This window comes from Rhinoderma darwinii, chromosome 4 (genome assembly GCF_050947455.1).
Source record: "Rhinoderma darwinii isolate aRhiDar2 chromosome 4, aRhiDar2.hap1, whole genome shotgun sequence".
NCBI lineage: Eukaryota > Metazoa > Chordata > Amphibia > Anura > Rhinodermatidae > Rhinoderma > Rhinoderma darwinii.
The window spans coordinates 125085379-125105890 of NC_134690.1; the positions used below are offsets into that span (position 1 = coordinate 125085379).

The window sequence follows — 20512 nt, forward strand, 5'->3', positions numbered from 1 at the left end:
ATTTTCGTATAAAACCCCTCTCCAGATTCTCCTTTATATAGGCCGACATGGATAGAGACTCAGGCAGGGAGAGAGGATATACCCGTCCACGAGGAAGAGAGGCATTAGGAACCAGTTCAATGGGGCAGTCATAGGTGCGATGTGGAGGCAGCGTCTCAGCCTCCTTTTTGCTGAAAACATCTGCATACTGAGCAAAATGGGGAGGCAGTCCCGACAGCGACTGAGGCAGAGAAGGCTTGACAGGATGGATCTGCAGCAGACAATGACCATGGCACTTGGAGCCCCATTGGAGAACCTCTCCAGAATTCCAGTCCAGGACTGGGGTATGAAGTCGAAGCCAAGGCAGGCCCAGCAGAACAGGATTGATGGCTTTGGGCAAAACAAGGAACGAAATAAATTCAGAATGAAGTACTCCAACCCGGAGCTTCAACGGCTTGGTTCTAGAGGTAATGGGATCAGGCTGAGGCAGTCCATTAACAGAGGCAACAGCCAAAGATGTCTCCAGGGGAACTGTGGGCAGCTGAAGATGATCCACAAGCTCTCTTTGGATGAAATTTGCAGCAGAGCCAGAGTCAAGATAGGCAGAGACTTGATGCGTCCTGTCGCCGGATACTAGGGTCACAGGAATAGTCCGTTTGGAAGCGAATCCTCTGTTAGATTCTGTTCCACCTAGTGTTGTCTCTCCAACCAATCCCAGGCAATGGGGTCTCTCCGGCCTCTGGGGGCACAGATGCACAACATGGCCTCCATGGCCGCAATACAAACAAAGTCCAGAAGTGCGTCTGCGTTGTCTCTCCTGGGTAGACAATTTAACATTATTTCTCTGCATCGGGTACTCTGGTGGGACGACTAAGGAGGATTGCGGGACAGCAGAATCCAGCCTGGGAAGTTCTCTTCCCCGGAGAACCTCTTGGGAACGTTCCCGGATCCTCATGTCGACACGGGAGGCGAGTAGGATAAGATCGTCCAGGGTAGATGGCAGATCGCGAGCAGCCAGCTCGTCCTTGATCCCTGAAGACAGTCCCTGCCAGAATGTAGCCACCAAAGCCTCGTTGTTCCAGGTCAATTCAGCAGCCAGGATACGGAACTGAATGGCATACTCGCCCACGGAGAGGTCTCCCTGGTGTAGGGTCAGCAAGGATGCAGCAGCCGAAGAAACTCTCCCAGGTTCCTTAAAGATCGAGCGGAAGGTCTGTAAGAAGCACTGCAGGTCCCGGGTCTCTGGTCCCTGATGTTCCCACAGAGGATTGGCCCATGCCAGGGCTTTGCCGGTAAGGAGAGAGATGATAAAGCCGATCCTGACGTCATCCGAACAGAAGGACCTGGCATGTAGTCTGAAATGGATCAGGCACTGATTCAAAAATCCCCTGCAGGACCTCGGATCTCCGTCATAGCGTGGAGGTAGCAGCAAGAAACACAGGGGGTTGGTACCGATACAGACAGGAAGTGTAGCAGGCGGAACCGCAGGAACGGGTGCGGTGATGACTGTGGACGGAGCAAGCAGCCGATGGGCTATGGCCTTCACCGACAGGAGGAGCTGGTCTTGTCGTGACTGGAGAGCCTCCATCTCGGCCAGCATGGCTTGTGTAGACAACGTCGCAGGTTGACCAGCGGGGTCCATGGCCTGAGCGTACTGTCACGGAGCGGGTTAGTGGACCCACTAGGCCGTACCGCCGCAGCGGGGAGGCAGCTGGCCAAACAACAGGACACCCCAGAAATACAATGTCCCGCACAAGGGTACCTGAATAGTCCAGATGGTGGCCGCAGCTCTGGCACAGATGCGATGGGTGCAGCAGATGGCGCCAAACATGGCGGATGACATTTAAGAGCGGGGACGAGCGTGCGTGCGCACCCTGCGGGCTCCGGCGAAGGTGAGTGGATGCAAGCGTTGGCGTCTGCTGAGGAGGCTGGGGACAGCGCTTGCCGACTCGTGGCTGCGGCTGTCAGCGGGAGGCTGGAGCTGACAGCCCGCAGCCACGGACGTTACACACCCAGGTTATCAATATTTTGAAAAAACTTTGGTCCATTCTTACTGCCGATCCTGACTTAAAAGTCGCTATTTCCATCAACCCTACTATTACCTACCGTAGGGGTAGGAATCTGCGTGATCTTTTAGTACACAGCCACTATTCAACAATATCATCTAATACTCCATCTACCTGGCTGAAATCACCTGTAAAAGGGTTTCACCCTTGCGGCAGATGCTCTTTTTGCCCCTTGATGCCCACGGTCAAGAGTTTTACTAATCCTATTGATGGTAAGTCATACGACATTAAACAATTCCTTAACTGTCAAAGTAGTGGGGTCAAATATGTGGTTAGTTGCCCCTGTCCCAAGCTATATGTCGGTAAGACTCTGCAGGAATTGAGGAGGAGAGTGTCCAAGCACCTTAGTACCATCAATCACAAGGAAGACACCACTCTCTCAAGACATACACATAGGTTCCATGGGGGTAATTCGAAGTCACTTCAATTTTGGGGTATCGCCCAGATAAAGCTAGGTCCTAGGGCTGGTAATTTAGACCGCAAACTCCTACAGGAGGAGGCACGATAGATCCACCATTTAAATACCATGACCCCCCTTGGGCTTAATGAAGGATTTACCTTCAGTGCTTTTCTATAATTTTATCTATCATCCCTCGTTCGCTGTATATGGATTTCCAATATTTATCTCGGGGACTGATGATCTCTGTATGCTTTTTTGTTTCATCAATTGATCTGCCTTATATACCTGTTTATTATTGCCTCTCATAATGGAGGGGTTGCATTTTACTACACTACACAAGATGTACATATCTATAAGTTAAATTCCAAAATAAGCTTTGTAAAGGTATACGTTTAAATTGCTAGAGTACAAATATTCTGCCTGTATAAACGTTTAAAATAAATATTTATTGACAAAATTTATTAAAATTAGTAGGGCACAGAGTGCCAAAAGATCCAGGTACAGGCGTTGGCAACCAGATCAAGGACGCACAATGAAGAGTGTGTGATATAAACAGTCAGCGTGCACTCATTCACAAGTGCCTGAAATGTCAGATGTTATTTGTCACAAAACCTAACTCCATGTGCTGGCAAATATTAGTTTAGTCTGATTTCCACAGATTCACAGGCACACTTCCCAACGCGTTTCTGCACCAGATAGGGGAGCGTCCTCAGGGGTACGAGTTGCCTGATTAATCTCGTATTATTCAAAAAGTGCCGGTCAGCTGATATTCAGCTGTTCATTTCGTGTAACGGCGCATACGAGACACTGATAACGGTGCCCTACTAATTTTAATAAATTTTGTCAATAAATATTTATTTTAAATATCTATAAGTTACATTCATGACTTGACCATATTATTATTATGGCGGCTTTTTATCCTCATTTTTCTATTTCCTCCTTTTCTATAAGGTGTTGGTCTCACTTTATTTTATTCGAATTATATACCCTTCCAGTATAGGGGTCGTTGTGTCGGTCCTTTATATTAATCATCCCTACATACTTACCATTGTAGCCCATAGCGGTGGTTTGGTTTTGCACTAAGTCCGCAACCACGCTAACTGCGCCTGCGCTGAGTCCTTTTGTCCCTGCTATGTAGCAGAATTGTTCTAAGTCGTCCTTTTCCTTCTTTGCGCATGCGCGTATATTCACTTGTTCTCTGAGTGATTTGGGTCTAGCGCGTCTGCGCTGATCCAATATCCACCATCTAGACTATCTCCGTAAATGTCAGCAGTGCGCATGCACGGTCCCCTACCTGTCATTGGCTCCTGCCACGCTATTCGTTATAGGTCAAGCCGTGTTTCTAGACGGCTGTACACTCTCTGTCCACCTTATTGGCCGCTTGCTCCGACACACCCCCTGTACTTACGTCATCAGACACACCTTTAAGAGGAGTAGTTTTCTCGCCGCGCCGCCATTAGCCCCTTGTACCCCTGAGGACGCTACTTGTTAGTGAAACATGTCGGGGGGGCTCTGTTTGTTTTAATTCCTGCCTCAAGCCGTATTTACTGCCATATTACTTAGCCAATTTAACTTTTAAATGCTACCTATGACGGCCCTCATGGTTGCCAACACAGTGCTGCATATGTATCAGCAGTTTACTTTCATGTCCGGCTCTTGGCAGTGACAATTTTAAAAACATATATGTGGTCTGTCTTGTTCTGCTATATGTAGCACAATAAAATATTGTTACTATTGTATTTTGGGATAGTTGGGAAAAGGGGTTTGTTTGCCTGCAGGCATTCTTTTTGTTCGTTGTATTTTGACAGCGACACGTAAAATAAAGGCTCGTGGGAAAAGAACATCGTAAAACCCATTGCAGGCAATGGGAAGATGTTTGTAGACGTATTAAGGGCGTTTTCTCAGGCGTAATTCAAAGCGTAAAACACCCGATTTACATCTGAAACCACCGCGTGTGAACATACACTTACATTTATCAGGCTGTGAAAGGGGTGGGGGAGGGAGATGGGTGCCTGTACTTAGATCCGGAGGCACAAAGGATAATGATGATTATTAGTGTGTAGGACAGTGTGCAGGGAGGGAGCTGCCTGTAATTAGTAATTAGAGCAGGGAATGACCCTGTGAACATAGAGGGGCGTGGCAGTATGCAAATAGCTGAGATGCTTTGGAGGAAGCGGAGGATGCAAGCTGTCTCCTCAGATGCAGCAGGGGATCATGTGTATGGTGGGTTACAAGACAGGAAACAGCCAGGACCAGAAGCAAGGGATGTAAACAAACAGAAAGAGCAGCAGTGACGATGGAGATCAAACAGAAACTGGTTAGACGTTTAATAGGGGGTATTAGGGAAGGCAAACCAAGGCTGGGGACACTTTTTAGACATTTTTTTTTTCCTGGACTACCCTTTAAGGCTCAGAGCCCATTTTTTTAAATCTGACATATTTCACTTTATGTGGTAATAACTTCAGAATGCTTATATCTATCCAAGAGATTATGAGATTGTTTGTTTTCTCGTGAGATATTGGGCTTTATGTTAGTGGTAAAATTTGGTCGATATATTCAGTGTTTATTTGTGAAAAATTTAGAGAAAATATGAAAAGAAATAGCATTTTTCTGAATTTAAATGCATCTACTTGTAAGACAGAGGGTTATACCACCAAAAATAGTTACTAGTTCACATTTTCACATTTCCCATATGTCTACTTTATGTTGGCATCATTTTTTGAACATTCTTTTATTTTTCTAGCACGTTACACGGCTTAGAACATAAGTAGCAATTTCTCATATTTTGAATCAAATTTCAAAAGGCTCTTTTTTTAGGTGCCAGTTCAGTTCTGAAGTGGCTTTGAGGGGCCAATATATTAGAAACCCCCACAAAATACCCCATTTTAGAAACTAGACCCCTCAAAGTATTCAAAACAGCATTTATAAAGTTTATTAACCCTTTAGGTGTTTCACAGGAATTTAAAGCAATGTAGAGGTAACATTTACAATTTTAATTTTTTGTCAGAAAATCCATTTTATTCAATTTTTTTCTGTAAAACAGAAGATTTTACCAGAGAAACGCAACTCAATATTTATTGCCCACATTCTTCAGTTTTTAAAAATATCCTACATGTGGCCCTAGTGTGGTAATGGACTAAAACACAGGCCTCAGAACCAAAGATGCACCTATTGGTTTTTGAGGCCCCCTTTTTATTGGGCACCATGTCCGGTTTGAAGAGGTATTGTGGGGCCAAAACAGTGGAAACCCCCAAAAGTAACCCTATTTGGCAAACTACACCACTCAAGGAACTTATCGAGGGGTATAGTGGGCATTTAGATCCAACAGTTTTTTTTCTGCATTTTGTAGAATTGGGCTGTGCAAATGAAAATCGAATTTTTCCGATAATATGTACAAATTTTAAATTTCTACAAGGAATAAAGGAGAAAAAGCACCCCAACATTTGTAAAGAAATTTCTCCAGATTACGGCAATACCCCAATAAACTGCTGGGTGGACAAACATCAGGGCTCAGAAAGGCAGAAGCGCTATTTGACGTGATTTTGCTGGATTGGTTTCTGTGCGCCATGTCGCATTTGCAGAGCTTCTGAGGTACCAGTACAGGGGAACCCTTAAAAGTGACCCCTTTTTGGAAACTAGACCCCTTGAGTCTTGTTGATAGATAAGCTCTAAGCATATATTGGTTAGAGGCTAGGTAAAGTTTGGAGAACCAACTTCCCCCCATATTACATCAAATAGACTGCTCCATAATTATAAAAATTGCGACTCTCACTTTTTAATGGGTAAGACAGCATCACTATAACTGCTCACCATACAATTACTGATTTTCCCTATGTCATTATATTTTGGCCAGGTATATATCCATTGTTGCCACATAAACATTAGGACTTTGAGAACCATCAGTATATGACTCATTTGGATGAGATACTCTATATACTTTATTGTATGGGTAGTGAATATGGGTCTGCCCTAATATACCACTCTGCTGTCTAATTTTGTCCTGTGCTGTATTGTGTACCACGGTATTAGTACTAGAGTCTTCTTATGATGTGTTTTTAAATTTATGTTTTTTTCTATTAATAAAATTTATATATTCTTGTATACTCAGACGCTATAGCTCTTTTTCTTCGGTATGGTCCCTTGAGTCTTGTTGTAGTTTTCATGGCGTACATGCGACTTTTTGATGAGCATTTATTCAATTTTTTACGAGGCGTGGTTACTAAAAAAACAGCAATTCTTCTATTGTTTTATATTCATTTTTTTTACAGTGTTCACCGTGCGCTATAAATGACATATTCACTTTATTCTGCGTGGCGTTTGTAGTGTTAATAGTTTTTTGGCGTTTGCACAATAAAATACTTTTCATTAAAAAAATTAAAGTAGGCTTAGATACAGGGTCAAGCTGGGCCCTGTATCTAAGACAAACACACTTTAGGCTTAGATACAGGCTTTAAAGGTTTAAAAATTGATGGCCTACCTTCAGTATAGGCCATCAATAGCTGATGGGTTGGGGTCAGACACCCAGGACCCCCGCCAATTAGCTGTTTTGAAGGGGTTGCAGCCGCTCGTACGAGTGCTGCTTCCCCTTCATTTCCCACACTTGCTCACACTGTGAATCGCTGACACGTTCGTGTCGGCGATTCAGTGTGAGAAAGTGACCGGAATGAAGGGGAAGTAGCGCTCGTACGAGCGGCTGCAACCCCTTCAAAACAGCTGATTTGCGGGGGTCCCGGGTGTCTGACCCCAACCCATCAGCAAAACAATAAAACTAAACTTACCTCCTCTTCGGCCGCAGGTCCTCACTGCATCAATTGTCGGGACACTGTGCGCGGCGCATAGCATCGTGACGTTATGCGCTGCGCACAGCGCTGTGACGTCACAACATCCGGGGGAAAACAAAATCTCCTATCTAGGAGTTCACTTCACTCCTTGCTATTACACACTTTTTCGCACAAATTTCCTTCCTCTTAAACAAAAATTTAAAACAGACCTGTTGCACTGGGCTTCTATGCCTCTTTCGTGGTTCGGCAGGATAGCAGCTATTAAGATGACGGTTCTTCCCAGAATCTTATACTTCTTCCGCACTTTACCAATAGATATCCCTGCCCCCAATTTAAAAGACCTCCAAAGGCTTATATTGTCCTTCGTTTGGGGTCCTAAACGTTGTGGCGTCCCACAAAGTACTCTATATGCTTCTAAAGCCTCCGTCGGTCTGTGTTTACCGAACCTCACTAAATATTATTATGCTGCTCATCTGACACCCTTAGTCTCACTCCATAGTAGCAATAGCCAAACATGTTGGATTTCTATTGAACAGGCAGCTACCCCTGATGTTCCTGTAGACCAGTTATTATGGTTGAAGACCAAACACAGATCACCTGTGTTGTGTCCACTCCTCTCTTCTTCCTTGGCTGAGTCACAGGTTTCAGCTCTGTTCTGTACACCTGCTGCAGCTAGATTGTTTGCTAACCCTATTTTTGCTCCTGGAATGCAGCCATCAGCGTTTCGTTTCAGTGGTGGCTGGACAAAGGTCTGTACAGAATTGGGCATTTTTTTGATAGACTAGGCGTAAAACCCTGTCGGATTCTGAGATTTTTCGCTTTCATCAGATTCACCATTTTATGTCCTCATTTAGACCTGCTTCGGTTCTGCAAAGTACGTCTGTATTTGCAAATGTATGCTTGAATAATTCTAATGGTCATCACCTCTTGCCTAATATTTACTCATGTTTGGTTTCTCCATCGGATCAACTGTCATTGTGTATAGTACCACACAGCCCTCCTTGTGTATAGTGCCACACAGCCCCCCCCCCTTGCATATAGTGCCACACAGCACCCCAAGTAGTACAAGGCAATGGCGCATCTGAGAAAGTTTTATCAGCCAGGGGGATGTCAATCAAACATGGAAAGGTGGGTTTGGAGGCAGGACTATGTGACTCTTCAGGATAGCGGCGACCATACGTTGCTATAAATCCCTTAAGAATAACCCTTCACTTACCCCAGATCTATCGGATTCCAAGTCTATAACTAACTATGGGTACGTCACTGTATACTTTTTTTTATGTAAATGTAAAACTGCGTTATAACCTACTTTGGTGCACTAAATTAACAATATATGACAAATTTATTAGCTCTCTGTTTATAGCTCATTCCACACACAAAGAGATATCATTAAAACGCGTTCAAATTTAATTTGTCCCATCTTAACGAATTTCTGTGGTTTTTTGGTATAATTTAACTGGTTCAGGATCGGTCTATTTTAAACCTTCAGGAGCAGTCACCGTTTAGCCGGCTATAACTTTTTTATTTGTTGGGCTAGCGATGTGATTTTTGCAATTTTTTTTTTGCAGGCAATGCCGGTTTCTTTTTTTAATCATTTTTATACACATCCTTTTTGCTATTTTAGGCTGGATTCACATGAGCATGTTCGGTCCGTAAAGAACGGAACGTATTTTGGCCGCAATTCCTGGACCGAACACACTGCAGGGAGCCGGGCTCCTAGCATCATAGTTAAGTACGACGCTAGGAGTCCCTGCCTCTCCGTGGAACTATTATCCCGTACTGAAAACATGATTACAGTACAGGACAGTAGTTTCACGGAGAGGCAGGGACTCCTAACGTCGTACATAACTATGATGCTAGGAGCCCGGCTCCCTGCAGTGTGTTCGGCCCGGGATTGCGGCCGAAATACATTTTGTCCTTTACGGACCGAACATGCTCGTGTGAATCCAGCCTTAGAATTTCTAGCTCTAAAGTTTGAAAATTTATAGTAAAAAAATATGCTTTTTTACTTTCTACCTTTTTTTTTTTCTGGTAATAATATAGATTTATCCTAAAATAGACCTTATTTGTGATCGTCATTGTCTACTGTAAATTTTGATATATCACATGTCTATTTTAGGGTAATTGAGTCAGTGGTAGTGTTACGACAATGATTGGCAGGGGAACTTTTTCGTTGGAGTATTTTATGTGTATTTATTATACATTTTTTTTTGCACTTTATTTAACTTGTATTATTTTATTATTATGGTCTGTCCCTCAATGGTCTTCTTCAGCGCTCTTATAGTGACTATTGTCACTAATAGGGCTGTGCTGGGTCTAGTAAGATGATGCCAGTCACATGATCACCGGGACTGCCTCTATTCATATGCACAGCGCTCATTGAAGATAGAAGTAGCGCTCAGAGAAGATAGAAGCAGTGAAAGCTGCTTCTACCTTCTCAGGGTCCCCGGGAGCCACTGCATGCCAGGGACCCAAAATTCAGCTGCCCGATCGCTCGGGCAGCCAGCTAAAACCCACGCCGTATATACACTATGGCGCGTGTTACAAGGACCCCGACCACCGGACGTATATACACAGCCGGCGGTCGGGAACTGATTAAGCAGTACACTCTCCTTACACTCTAAGGCCATGGGCACAAGCAAGCAGCAGAGTTTTGTCACTGCGGAAATGGACTAAGATCCAGAGGCAAGTACAGACGTTACAAACAGATTTTGTTGTTGATTTCACTGCAAATTTAACCCTTTGTATTGCAATTGGTGAAATGCGCTGCAAATCCAGAAATCTGCAACTAAAGGGGCATGATGCAGACTTGGAAATCTATAGCATGCTCTCAAATCCGCAAAGTTTTTTTCTGCAGATTGTGAATGGAGTTTTGGAATAAATCTGCAGCAAACGCGCCACATGTGACTATGGCCTAAGAAGAACTCTTTGCCAATGTTTCTAAACAAAACTAGCAAAGACATCACTCAGCCTCATTCACATGAGTGTTCCTATTGCATCAGCAAAAAATTGACCATTTTTTAACCATATGTCGTGTTGCGTTCGTGTGCATTCTATATCAACTTTTTACAATCATCTGGCATCCATTTATTTCGTCCACAAAATAATGAAAATAGGTCTAGTTTTGTCTATTTTGTTCCGACCGATTGATAACACACACAGGAAAGTCACATGACCACTCAAACGCCATTTTCTATTGCTTTTACAGCATAGAGAGCTTTTTTTCTGCATTGACTAGAAACAGATCCGTGAAAAGGGACACAAGATGGATGTCATCCATGTGCTGTCTGTTTTTTTTCAAGCACCGATAGACTTCAAAGGGTAATCTGGTCTGCAAAAACAGTCCAAAATAGGGCATGCTGTGAGTTACATGCAATGGACACACGCTCCGTTGAAAAAAACGGAGGTGTGAATGGCCCCATTGACTTGTATAAGTCAGTGTGCTGTCCGTTGTTAAAATGGACAGCACACAGACTAGAAATACATTTGTGTGACGAAGGCCTTAGACCAGACATGGGCAAACTACGGCCCGCGGGCCACATACGGCCCGTTAGGCTTTTTAATCCGGCCCGCCGAACTTGTCCAAATTATAGTAAAAACCTCCTTTTTTTTCCCCTTGCCCTGCAATGCCCACGTTTTCCCAATAGATGGCGCACTCAAAACACATTGACTGTTGTTAATGTGGCGCGTATTTCTCTTTATTTCACTTTAATTTTCACTTCGTTTCACGTCACCATTAAGCCCTTCTGTGAAAATGAGCGGACCAAAGAGAAGGAAAGTGGACAGCGAATGCCGAGTGTTTAATAAGGAGTGGACAACAAAATACTTCTTCACTGAAGTCCGATCAACGGCTGTATGTCTGATATGCCAAGAAGATGTTGCGGTTTTCAAAGAGTACAATATCAGCCGTCACTTTGCCACGAAGCATGCAAACTATGCTAGCAAGCAGTCAACACAAGAACGGGCGGATACTGCTCAGAGGTTGGCAGCTAATTTACAGAGTCAACAGAACTTTTTTCACCGACAAACTGCAATTCAAGAGTCAAGTACCAAGGCAAGTTATTTGCTGGCATTCAAATTAGCAAAGGCTAGCAAGCCTTTCTCCGAAGGCGAGTTTTTGAAAGAGTGCATGGTAGAGACAGCAGGTCTCTTGTGTCCGGAGAGCAAAGCCAAGTTTGAAAAAATCAGTTTAGCACGCAGGACAGTGACTCGCCGCGTGGAACTGATTGACGAAGATATAGTCAGCGAGTTAAACAAAAAGGCGGAGTCCTTTAAGTTATATTCACTAGCACTGGATGAAAGTAACGACATAAAAGACACTGCTCAGCTCCTAATTTTTATCCGAGGGATTAACGACAGTTTTGAGATAACGGAGGAGCTTTTGAGCATGGAATCACTGAAAGGGAAAACGCGAGGAGAGGACTTATATGAACAGGTGTCTGCTGTCATCGAGAGAATGAAGCTACCTTGGAGTAAACTTGCCAATGTCACCACGGATGGATCGCCAAATTTAACTGGAAAAAACATCGGGCTGCTGAAAAGAATCCAGGATAAAGTGAAAGAAGAAAACCCTGACCAGGATGTTATTTTACTTCACTGCATCATTCATCAGGAGTCTCTGTGTAAGTCTGTATTGCAGCTTAATCACGTCGTGGATCCAGTTGTAAAACTTGTTAACTTCATACGAGCAAGGGGACTTAATCATCGTCAGTTCATTACGCTCCTGGAAGAAACTAATGCGGATCACCAGGACCTACTTTGCCACTCTCGCGTCCGCTGGTTAAGTTTGGGGAAAGTGTTTCAACGAGTCTGGGAGCTCAAAGACGAGATTCGCTCATTTTTTAATTTAATGGGGAAATCCGAAGAATTCCCCGAGCTGAGCGACACAAACTGGCTTTGTGACTTTGCGTTTGCTGTGGACATATTTTCACACATGAATGAGCTGAACGTGAAGCTACAGGGGAAAGATCAGTTTGCGCACGACATGTACACAAATGTGAGAGCCTTTAAATCCAAGCTGGTTTTATTCTCCAGGCAAATGTCAAACAAATCTTTCGCACATTTCCCCACACTAGCCGTGCAGAAAGAGGCCGCCCGAAATGCGAAGAAATACTGCAAATCACTGGACGAACTGCACAGAGAATTTTGCCGTCGGTTCTGTGATTTTGAAAAAATTGACAAGTCACTTCAACTGGTGTCCTGTCCCCTGTCACAAGACCCCGAATCAGCACCGCAGGAGCTGCAATTGGAACTGATCGATCTTCAGTCTGACTCCGTCTCAAAGGAGAAGTTCAAGTCTCTTAAACTGAATGACTTTTACGCTTCACTTAACGAGACCGCGTTTCCAAACCTCCGGAGGACGGCGCAAAAGATGCTGGTGTTGTTTGGCTCGACCTACGTGTGTGAGCAGACGTTTAGCGTCATGAAAATCAACAAAGCCCATCACAGATCCAAGTTAACTGACCAACACCTCAGATCTGTCCTGAGAATTGCCACAACAAAACTAACTCCAGACTTTGATGCACTGGCAAAAAAGGGAGACCAACAACACTGTTCCCACTGAAATGGTGAGTTTTTCTGCTGTGTTATGAAAAAATGCATATGGAAAGTTTGGAAGTGCGTCTTTTAATTAAGAGCAATGCGCATTTACGCACAGCAGCGGTACAGTAGCTTAATTAACACGCCGCACATCGCTCTTAATTTAAATTTTCAGCTGCAGGTAGGATATTTAATACAGTCTATGTCTGTGTGCTTGGCAACGATACACGTGTACTGTTTGCGCGTGAAGGCGAGGGTGTCCGTGGCGAGTTTGTAGAGCGCGCGGTCAGGACAATCCATCCATGATTTTGCGGAGTTTAACACAAGTAGATATTATTGAGCTTGAGTATTTCGTTGTGTAATAATATGTTTTGAATGTTGAAAGTGATTCCATTTTTCAATAAATGTTGATTTCTTTAACTTTGCACCTTCGATTGAAACTTATTAAAAACAGACGCAATCTTGATAAATCACAGTGCGTATGTTATTTTAATCTATTTACATTTCCAGTATCTGCGAAATAGTATGTAAATGCCATATCTTGCATATTCCTTGAGACAAATTTATTAACTGATAAGGGCTATTTTTCACATTTGAAAGACAGTTAATAAATTGGGTTGTAGTGTTCTTACTGTGCTATGAGGTTTGCACACACTACATTTAATGCTTTAGTATATCCGGCCCAAACACTCCCTCCAAATGCTCCTGGCCCGGCCCCTCTGTCAAATTTTAGAACCCATTGTGGCCCGCGAGTCAAAAAGTTTGCCCACCCCTGCCTTAGACACACCCAGTGAGTATTTGCTAACTATATTAAATCTACTTTCTCCCAGCCCCTCAACACTCAGCATGTCCTACTCCCCGGCAGCCACAACCGCAGGATACTCTCATTTTGATGGCGTCTCCCTCCCCGGAGACGCCAGCACACAGGGTTGTATCTCCCCACTGATTTCTGTAGGGTACCCACGCGCGCTCGTTCCTGTTTTTTCCTAACCAATCCCTATGCACCCTGGACTTTAAAAAGGACTCTGCCCTCTTCGTCTTTGCCTCAGCGTTGTTGTGTCTTCCCATGTTTGTTCTGCAAATGGTTCCTTAGCTGTATCCTGTTTTCCTGTAGCCTGTATCCCGTATACAAAAATTGTGTTTAGTTCCAGTGCGAAGTTAGTGTCTGCCTCGTCAAGTGTCTACCTCATCAAGTGTCTGCCATGTCAAGTGTCTGCCATGTCAAGTGTCTGCCATGTCAAGTGTCTGCTACGTTTAGTGTCTGTCAAGTCTTCTATCCAGGTACTCTAATCCTAAGACTTTCATTGGCTCTTGTTTGGCACGCTGCTACTCCACTACGGCTGAGCGGCCTAGTGGGTCCACATACCCCAAAATCGTAACAAACACCACTCATTCTGCTTCACTATTTACTCATTAACTTTCCCTTGCTGAAAACTAGATAGGAGGCTTAGTTCCTAGAAAAACATGAAAAATTAAGATTCACATTCACATAGCTGCAGAGGAAACCACAAATATTACCCTATATATGAACCACAATTGTATGATTACATTAGTATTCATATTTACAAAATTATGGCTGATCCCAGACTGAAATAATATATACTATTTGCAACCTAAACTTTAACACACACTGGAAAACATAACATACATGCCATTGTTTGAAAAATTAGAGGGTTTGCAAGCAAACTGAATTTTCTAGAACACAAAATTATTTTCACCTATTAATTAGCAGCCCTTCAGATGGAATCCATGGAATGCAGATTAAATCAGCCATATGACATTATCATGTGACCTTATTGTGTGAGGAAGTGGATTTAATCCTCACATCTTTTCATACAGACTGAAAACCTTTATATGCTCATGACGATAATTCCACATCCGGAGCGCTAACCTCTAAGAAATATCTGTACACAGTAGCTCCTATCTCTGGATGATTGCAACACACAAATTGCTACTCTCAGGATAATGCATATCTAAACACATGACAAACAAGCATCTGCTACAGTGCCTTCATGTTTATTCCGCACATTTACATGGGTTTTATGGAGTGATCTAAATGCAACTAAAACCAGAGAGCAGGTATAATGCCCACCTGTCAATGCAGGTCAGAATATCTCAACAGCAGCCACAACCCCCAAGAATATTCGTATTTATAGAAGTGTGAGTAGTTCATGTGCTCAATGATTTACACTTCTTTTTTAAACTTCTTTTTGATTTAAAATTCGACTTCATGTCTTAGAGAGCCTGACAACACAATGTTCTATTTGTTGTCAGGCCAGCCCACCTCCCGTAATTACTCCTTTTGCAATTCAATTTTTATCCTTTGATTATTTATACACGTCCTGACATCTTGTCTGCAAGTCTAGTCAGATGCAGAAAATCATCCAGTCAGATGACAACATTAATCATTGGACCTGAAGACCTGCAGAGTGTGTAGTGACCTGCATAACTGGTAAGCAGATGGACAATTGTTTTTACATTTCTTAAACAAATGGGCTTTTGTGCCAACATTTCAGAAACAAAGGTGAATGACTCTTCCGAGTTATAGAAGGATCTACATGGAAATGTTTACATGACTAAAGCTGACCATACAAATGATATTAAAGTTGGCTGATTTCAGCAGGATTGACAGACCATCTGAGGTCTATGAGGATAGTCCAATAGCTCTGTTAAGGATCTGCCAGGCACAGCTTCTGTATCCACGCCCATAGGTAATCAGTCTGCACCTGCTTCTATGTCTGTGAGACTGACTCCATCTTCCACCACTGAGGATGGCAGGCTTAGGAGTGGGAGAGCCTATCACAGCCTGGCTAGACGGAGCTAGCTCCCGCCCTCTGTCTATTTATACCTGCCTTTCCTGTTCCTCCTTGCTTTTGATTCTTCTCTGTTGGTTTCCTGGCCCTGCTGCAGCTTCTTGAACTACTTGTTCCTGCTTCGTATTGACCCTGGCTTACTGACTACTCTTCTGCTCTGCGTTTGGTACCTCGTACACTCCTGGTTTGACTCGGCTTGTTCACTACTCTCCTGCTCTGCGTTTGGCACCTCGTACTCTCCTGGTTTGACTCGGCTCGTTTACTACTCTTGTTGCTCACGGTGTTGCCGTGGGCAACTGCCCCGTTTCCCTTTGTTCTGTGTTTCCTTGCCTGGTTGTCTGTCGTGCACTTACTGAGTGTAGGGACCGTCGCCCAGTTGTACCCCGTCGCCTAGGGCGGGTCGTTGCAAGTAGGCAGGGACTGAGTGGCGGGTAGATTAGGGCTCACTTGTCTGTTTCCATATCCCTGTCATTACAAGCTCCCCAGTTGTCTGGCAGTAACTTCTTCCCCACTCCCCATTGTAATTAACATGTACGTTTGCCTAAAGTGGGTACCCATATTTATAGGAAGTTGGGGGTTTAAAAAGACAGTTGTCTAGTAGGTATGTTACAATTACATCACCTGAAAAATCTTGCAAGGACTAATTTACTGGCTACCAATGGGATTATCATTGGAAATACTTGAAAATACCACTCACTGTAGAGAATGCTGACAGTCAGCACACATATGAATACATCATCTCCAGTCCTTTAATAAGGGAAAGCAGCAATTCGGATCACTAAATATTCACCTATAGCATATGCTAATATGACCTTGCTTGCTGAATACATTGGTTATTGGCAAAATTTGCTTTGCCCCAAATATAGGAAAAGAATGAAAAGACAGGTGTTTTATGGGAGTTACGGAAAAAGCAGAGTAAACATGCTTAGCTGTTTCCGTAACTTAATAGAAATGAATGGAGAGCGCGTGGCCACCTTTCCATTTATTCTCTGGCTAGATACAGGCTTGTGCTGTCTAACCTTGCCTTTTCAATGACAATGGTTTTAGGGAGGCCACAACTAGCCATCTTCTTGACTTTATTGTCAGAGTTCGTGATATGATACTATAGTTGTTAAAGGGTAACTAAACGTTCAACAAACTTCTGACATGTCATATACTTTGTATTGAGCCCATAATCCGCTACATTGATTTCCGGAAAAAAGCCGAACAGAAACGAGGCGGCTGAGCGCTCACACGAGCACTTCTGCCGCTTCATTTTAGCTATTGGTGGGGGTCCCAGTGCTCGGACCCCCACCAATCAAAACTTCTGACATGTCACTATGACATGTCAGAACTTTGTTGAACGTTTAGTTACCCTTTAAATAGGTTTTCCCAACCACTTCCCTTAAGACGATTAATCTGCTGCAGAGAAAATTTAGTACTATTGAAATGGTTGACATGGATTGGCCAGATCTGCCAGAGCAGGAAACACTCTGCTCAGGCTCATTAATGGTGGTCCTGTGCAGGGCAGACACTATTAATTAATACCAGCAAAAAACTGTATATGTAGGCAGGTACAACATTATATAAGGCTGATCATTCCCACATGATTTATGATTAACCCTTTCCATCGCTAATATGCCTATTTACGTCGGGAAAGGGTTTTTAAAAATGGCGCCCGTTCGACTTAGTCCACTCTGATCGGAAGCATTTAACCCCTCAGATGCCGGTGTCAGATGTGTCACTTTGGGGCTGGTCACCGGCTCCCGCGCAGCGGTATTGTGGGAGCCGGTGTACGCCTTAAGCAGCTGGGAACCTTGTTTACTTTTCCAGCCCTGCTATAGGAAGATTGCTATTGAGGCCTACCTGTGACACGTCTCAATAGCAATGCACTAATTTTGCCATAGACTGCAATATTGTGATATTGCAGTCTATGGCATAAGTGATCTAATGATTGCAGCTTCAAGCCCCCTAGGTGGGCTAAAAAATAGTTTATATATATATATATATATATATATATACACATTTTAAATCACCCCCCCTTTCCCTAGATCACATATAAAAATAAATAAACAAAAATAAGCAAACATATTAGGAATCCCTGTGTCCAAAAGTGCCCAAGCTATAAAAATAGGTCACATTTCCCAAAATCGTATTAATAAAAACGGCATCTTTAGACGTACAAAAAGATGCCTTACACAGCTCTGTACACAGAAATATAAAAAAACTTATGGGGGTAACAATATGGCGATGCAAAAAATGTTTGTTTCTTTCAAACTTTGAAAAAAAAATGTAAGGTAATAAAACATAACAAAAACTATATCAATTTGGTATCACCGTGATCATACTGACCCGCAGAATAAAGGTAATGTGTCATTTTCACCGTACAGTGAACACCGTAAAAACAAAAATGGTGGAACTGCTGTTTTTTTTAAATTTCACCCCATTATGAATTTTTTTATAGCTTCCCAGTACATCACACATAATATTAAATAGTACTATCAAAAAGTAAAATTTGTCCCGTAAAAATTAAGCCCTCATATGGCTGTGTCAACAAAAAAATTAAGTTATGACTTTTTGAAGGTGGGGAGGAAAAAACAAAAGCATAAAAACAAAAATTAGTCTGGTCCTGAAAGGGTTAAATCAGCAGTTGCTATTTGACCAAAAGCAAATATTGTAGCTGAAAATAGTTTTACGTATCAGCTTGTGTTTTGTTTTATATATACACTAACTTTACAGGTATCTCTCTGCTACATTGTGTGTAAAATGTCCTTCAACTTCTAGGATAGTACTCATTAAAGCGGTTTTCCCATCAGGGACATTTATGGCATATCCACAGGATATGCCATAAATGTCAGATAAATGCGGGTCCCACCTCTGGGACCCGCACCTATCTCAAGAACGGGATCCCCTAAACCCCGTTCTATCATTCTCTGTTCCCGCTGCGACTTATCATTTCCGACCATGTAAGTAGAAAACAGCTGTTTCCATAACTGACATTTACTCCTACGCTGTTTCCTACTTACATGGTCAGAAATCACAAGTCGCAGCGGGAACAGAGAAAGATAAAACAGGGTTTAGGGGGCCCCGTTCTAGAGATAGGTGCAGGTCCATGGAGTGGGACCCACATCTATCTGGCATCTATGGCATATCTTGTGGATATGCCATAAATGTCCCTGATGGGAAACCCCCTTTAACACTCACTATACAACACAGTATTAGTCTTACATACTTGCTGGTTGCAAACGTGACAATGCCTTCCATTGATAAAGATGAATTAGTGCAGACATCAAGCATCTAAATGATAGCTTAAATGAAATGACGGTTGGAAGAGATACTAGATGACAACAAATGAAGGTTACTAAGCTTTGGAAATAAAGTAATTTTATTTTTAGGTTTGGTGCTATGATTTTATTATATGTACCATCACAAAAGATATCACACTATTCATATAGTCCATAAACATCTCCATATAAAAGTAGCAAAAAGTATACAAATGTTATCACAAACACAGTTACTACAGTATTATAGGACTGCCTGTACTACAAAGGTGTTCTATTCATTTTTTGTATTATTATATATAAATTCTAAGCTAATAACTAATATTGTAATTGTTAACCCTTCAATTATAGTGCTTATTTTTTTTCTTTGCTCAAAGCCAAATATGTATTTCTTCTAATAGTAAGGCCTGTTCAGATCTGCGTTCAGCATTCCGTTGTTATGATCCGTCGGAGCAGAACAAACAAAATGCAGGAAGTGCAGGCTCTGTTGAACGGAGGAAACCGGCGCCCGAAGGAACCCATTGACTTTAATGTGTCCGTGGATTTACAGGAAACAATAACGCAGAATGCTGCGCTATTGTTTTTGGTATATTGGGCAGGATCTGCGATGGTGGCCCCTAACGGAGCCCCTAACCCAGACGTGAATAGGACTTTAATGAATTTTCTTCCACATCTATTCAAATATATTGTAACGTAATAATAATATCTCCTTTCGAACATATCAAGCTATATTGTTTCAACGTTCTAAATTATAAACTTCAACACATACATCAATAAATGACAATCTTTGGCAATGACTTACATATCTACTACGTATATTCATTTCAGCGAAGGTCCAGTATTAAGTGTTTGCTTAGAAAGGTCTAAGCGTCTATTAAGCTTTCTCGTCCTCGACTGCTTTTAAGTGTGGGAAATTGAAGACAATGTGTCCATTCTGTTTTCAGAAACTATGTGAAAGAACCTGAGCTTTTCCTAACTTAATTTAAATTCACAAGCTGATCTGAGGGAGAATTCAAGGAGATGTTACGTGAAACGTCATTTTTTATGTAATAATTTACTAAAGCTAATACAGAGGAATGAAACGTTTAAGCTCCACCTGTTGTATGAACAAGTGTTTTACATTCTACACAGTCTAACTACTTACGTTAACAGGATTGTGCACTTATTCCGTCCCAGGAATTTCCAGTTCTTCAATACTGCGCAAGCAAATAGAATTAAAATGCATATATCTTATCGAAAGGGATTTTCTATCATTTCAAGAACTTTCCTTCCCTTTGTCAACAAGCAAATATAGAGTCTGTGAGGTGCCTGTAGCTGCGTTGGTGCCTTCTGTTACAGTGGTCTGGATACCCCCTGATAGCCCCTGCCTCCGGTATGTGAGAATGAGTCTGCTGGCTCACTGCATTGTCTGTCAAACCAACCAAAGACTATTCAGTTACCCTGGAGTTCTCTTGTGGGCTCAAGCAAACAAAAGTCTTCTCTTCATTCTCCACAGCTCTTTTTCCACACACATCTTTTACCTACGTATGTGACCTGCAATATCTATACAGTGGTACTTAAAATACACTGGCTTTTTGTGGTATACCACAGCTTTAAATATTAACTAGTAGGAGAAGCCAAGTTAATAAATAACATGTGCTGGGCTCTAGTGTGGTTTATACAAGTCATTTTAAAA

At 42.6% G+C, this 20512-nt stretch overlaps 2 protein-coding genes across 2 annotated transcripts in view; one reads left to right on the forward strand and one right to left on the reverse strand.

Annotated features, from left to right (window-relative positions):
* The window catches only part of VEPH1 (ventricular zone expressed PH domain containing 1), a 409378-nt gene extending 389170 nt beyond the window's left edge, over nucleotides 1-20208 (reverse strand). Inside the window, exon 1 of the mRNA XM_075864020.1 lies at nucleotides 19982-20208. The gene's annotated coding sequence lies outside the window, so the exon portion shown is untranslated. The remainder of the gene's footprint in view (nucleotides 1-19981) is intronic.
* Nucleotides 11356-12789, forward strand: LOC142760463 (general transcription factor II-I repeat domain-containing protein 2A-like). Its single transcript, XM_075863655.1, has one exon. The coding sequence runs from the start codon at nucleotides 11356-11358 to the stop codon at nucleotides 12787-12789; it is 1434 nt and encodes a 477-aa protein (XP_075719770.1).
* Nucleotides 20209-20512: the final 304 nt, after the last annotated feature.

Bases quoted from the DNA above. Each gene is read 5' to 3' on its own strand.
- LOC142760463 (XM_075863655.1), top strand. From the start codon at position 11,356: ATGGTAGAGACAGCAGGTCTCTTGTGTCCGGAGAGCAAAGCCAAGTTT.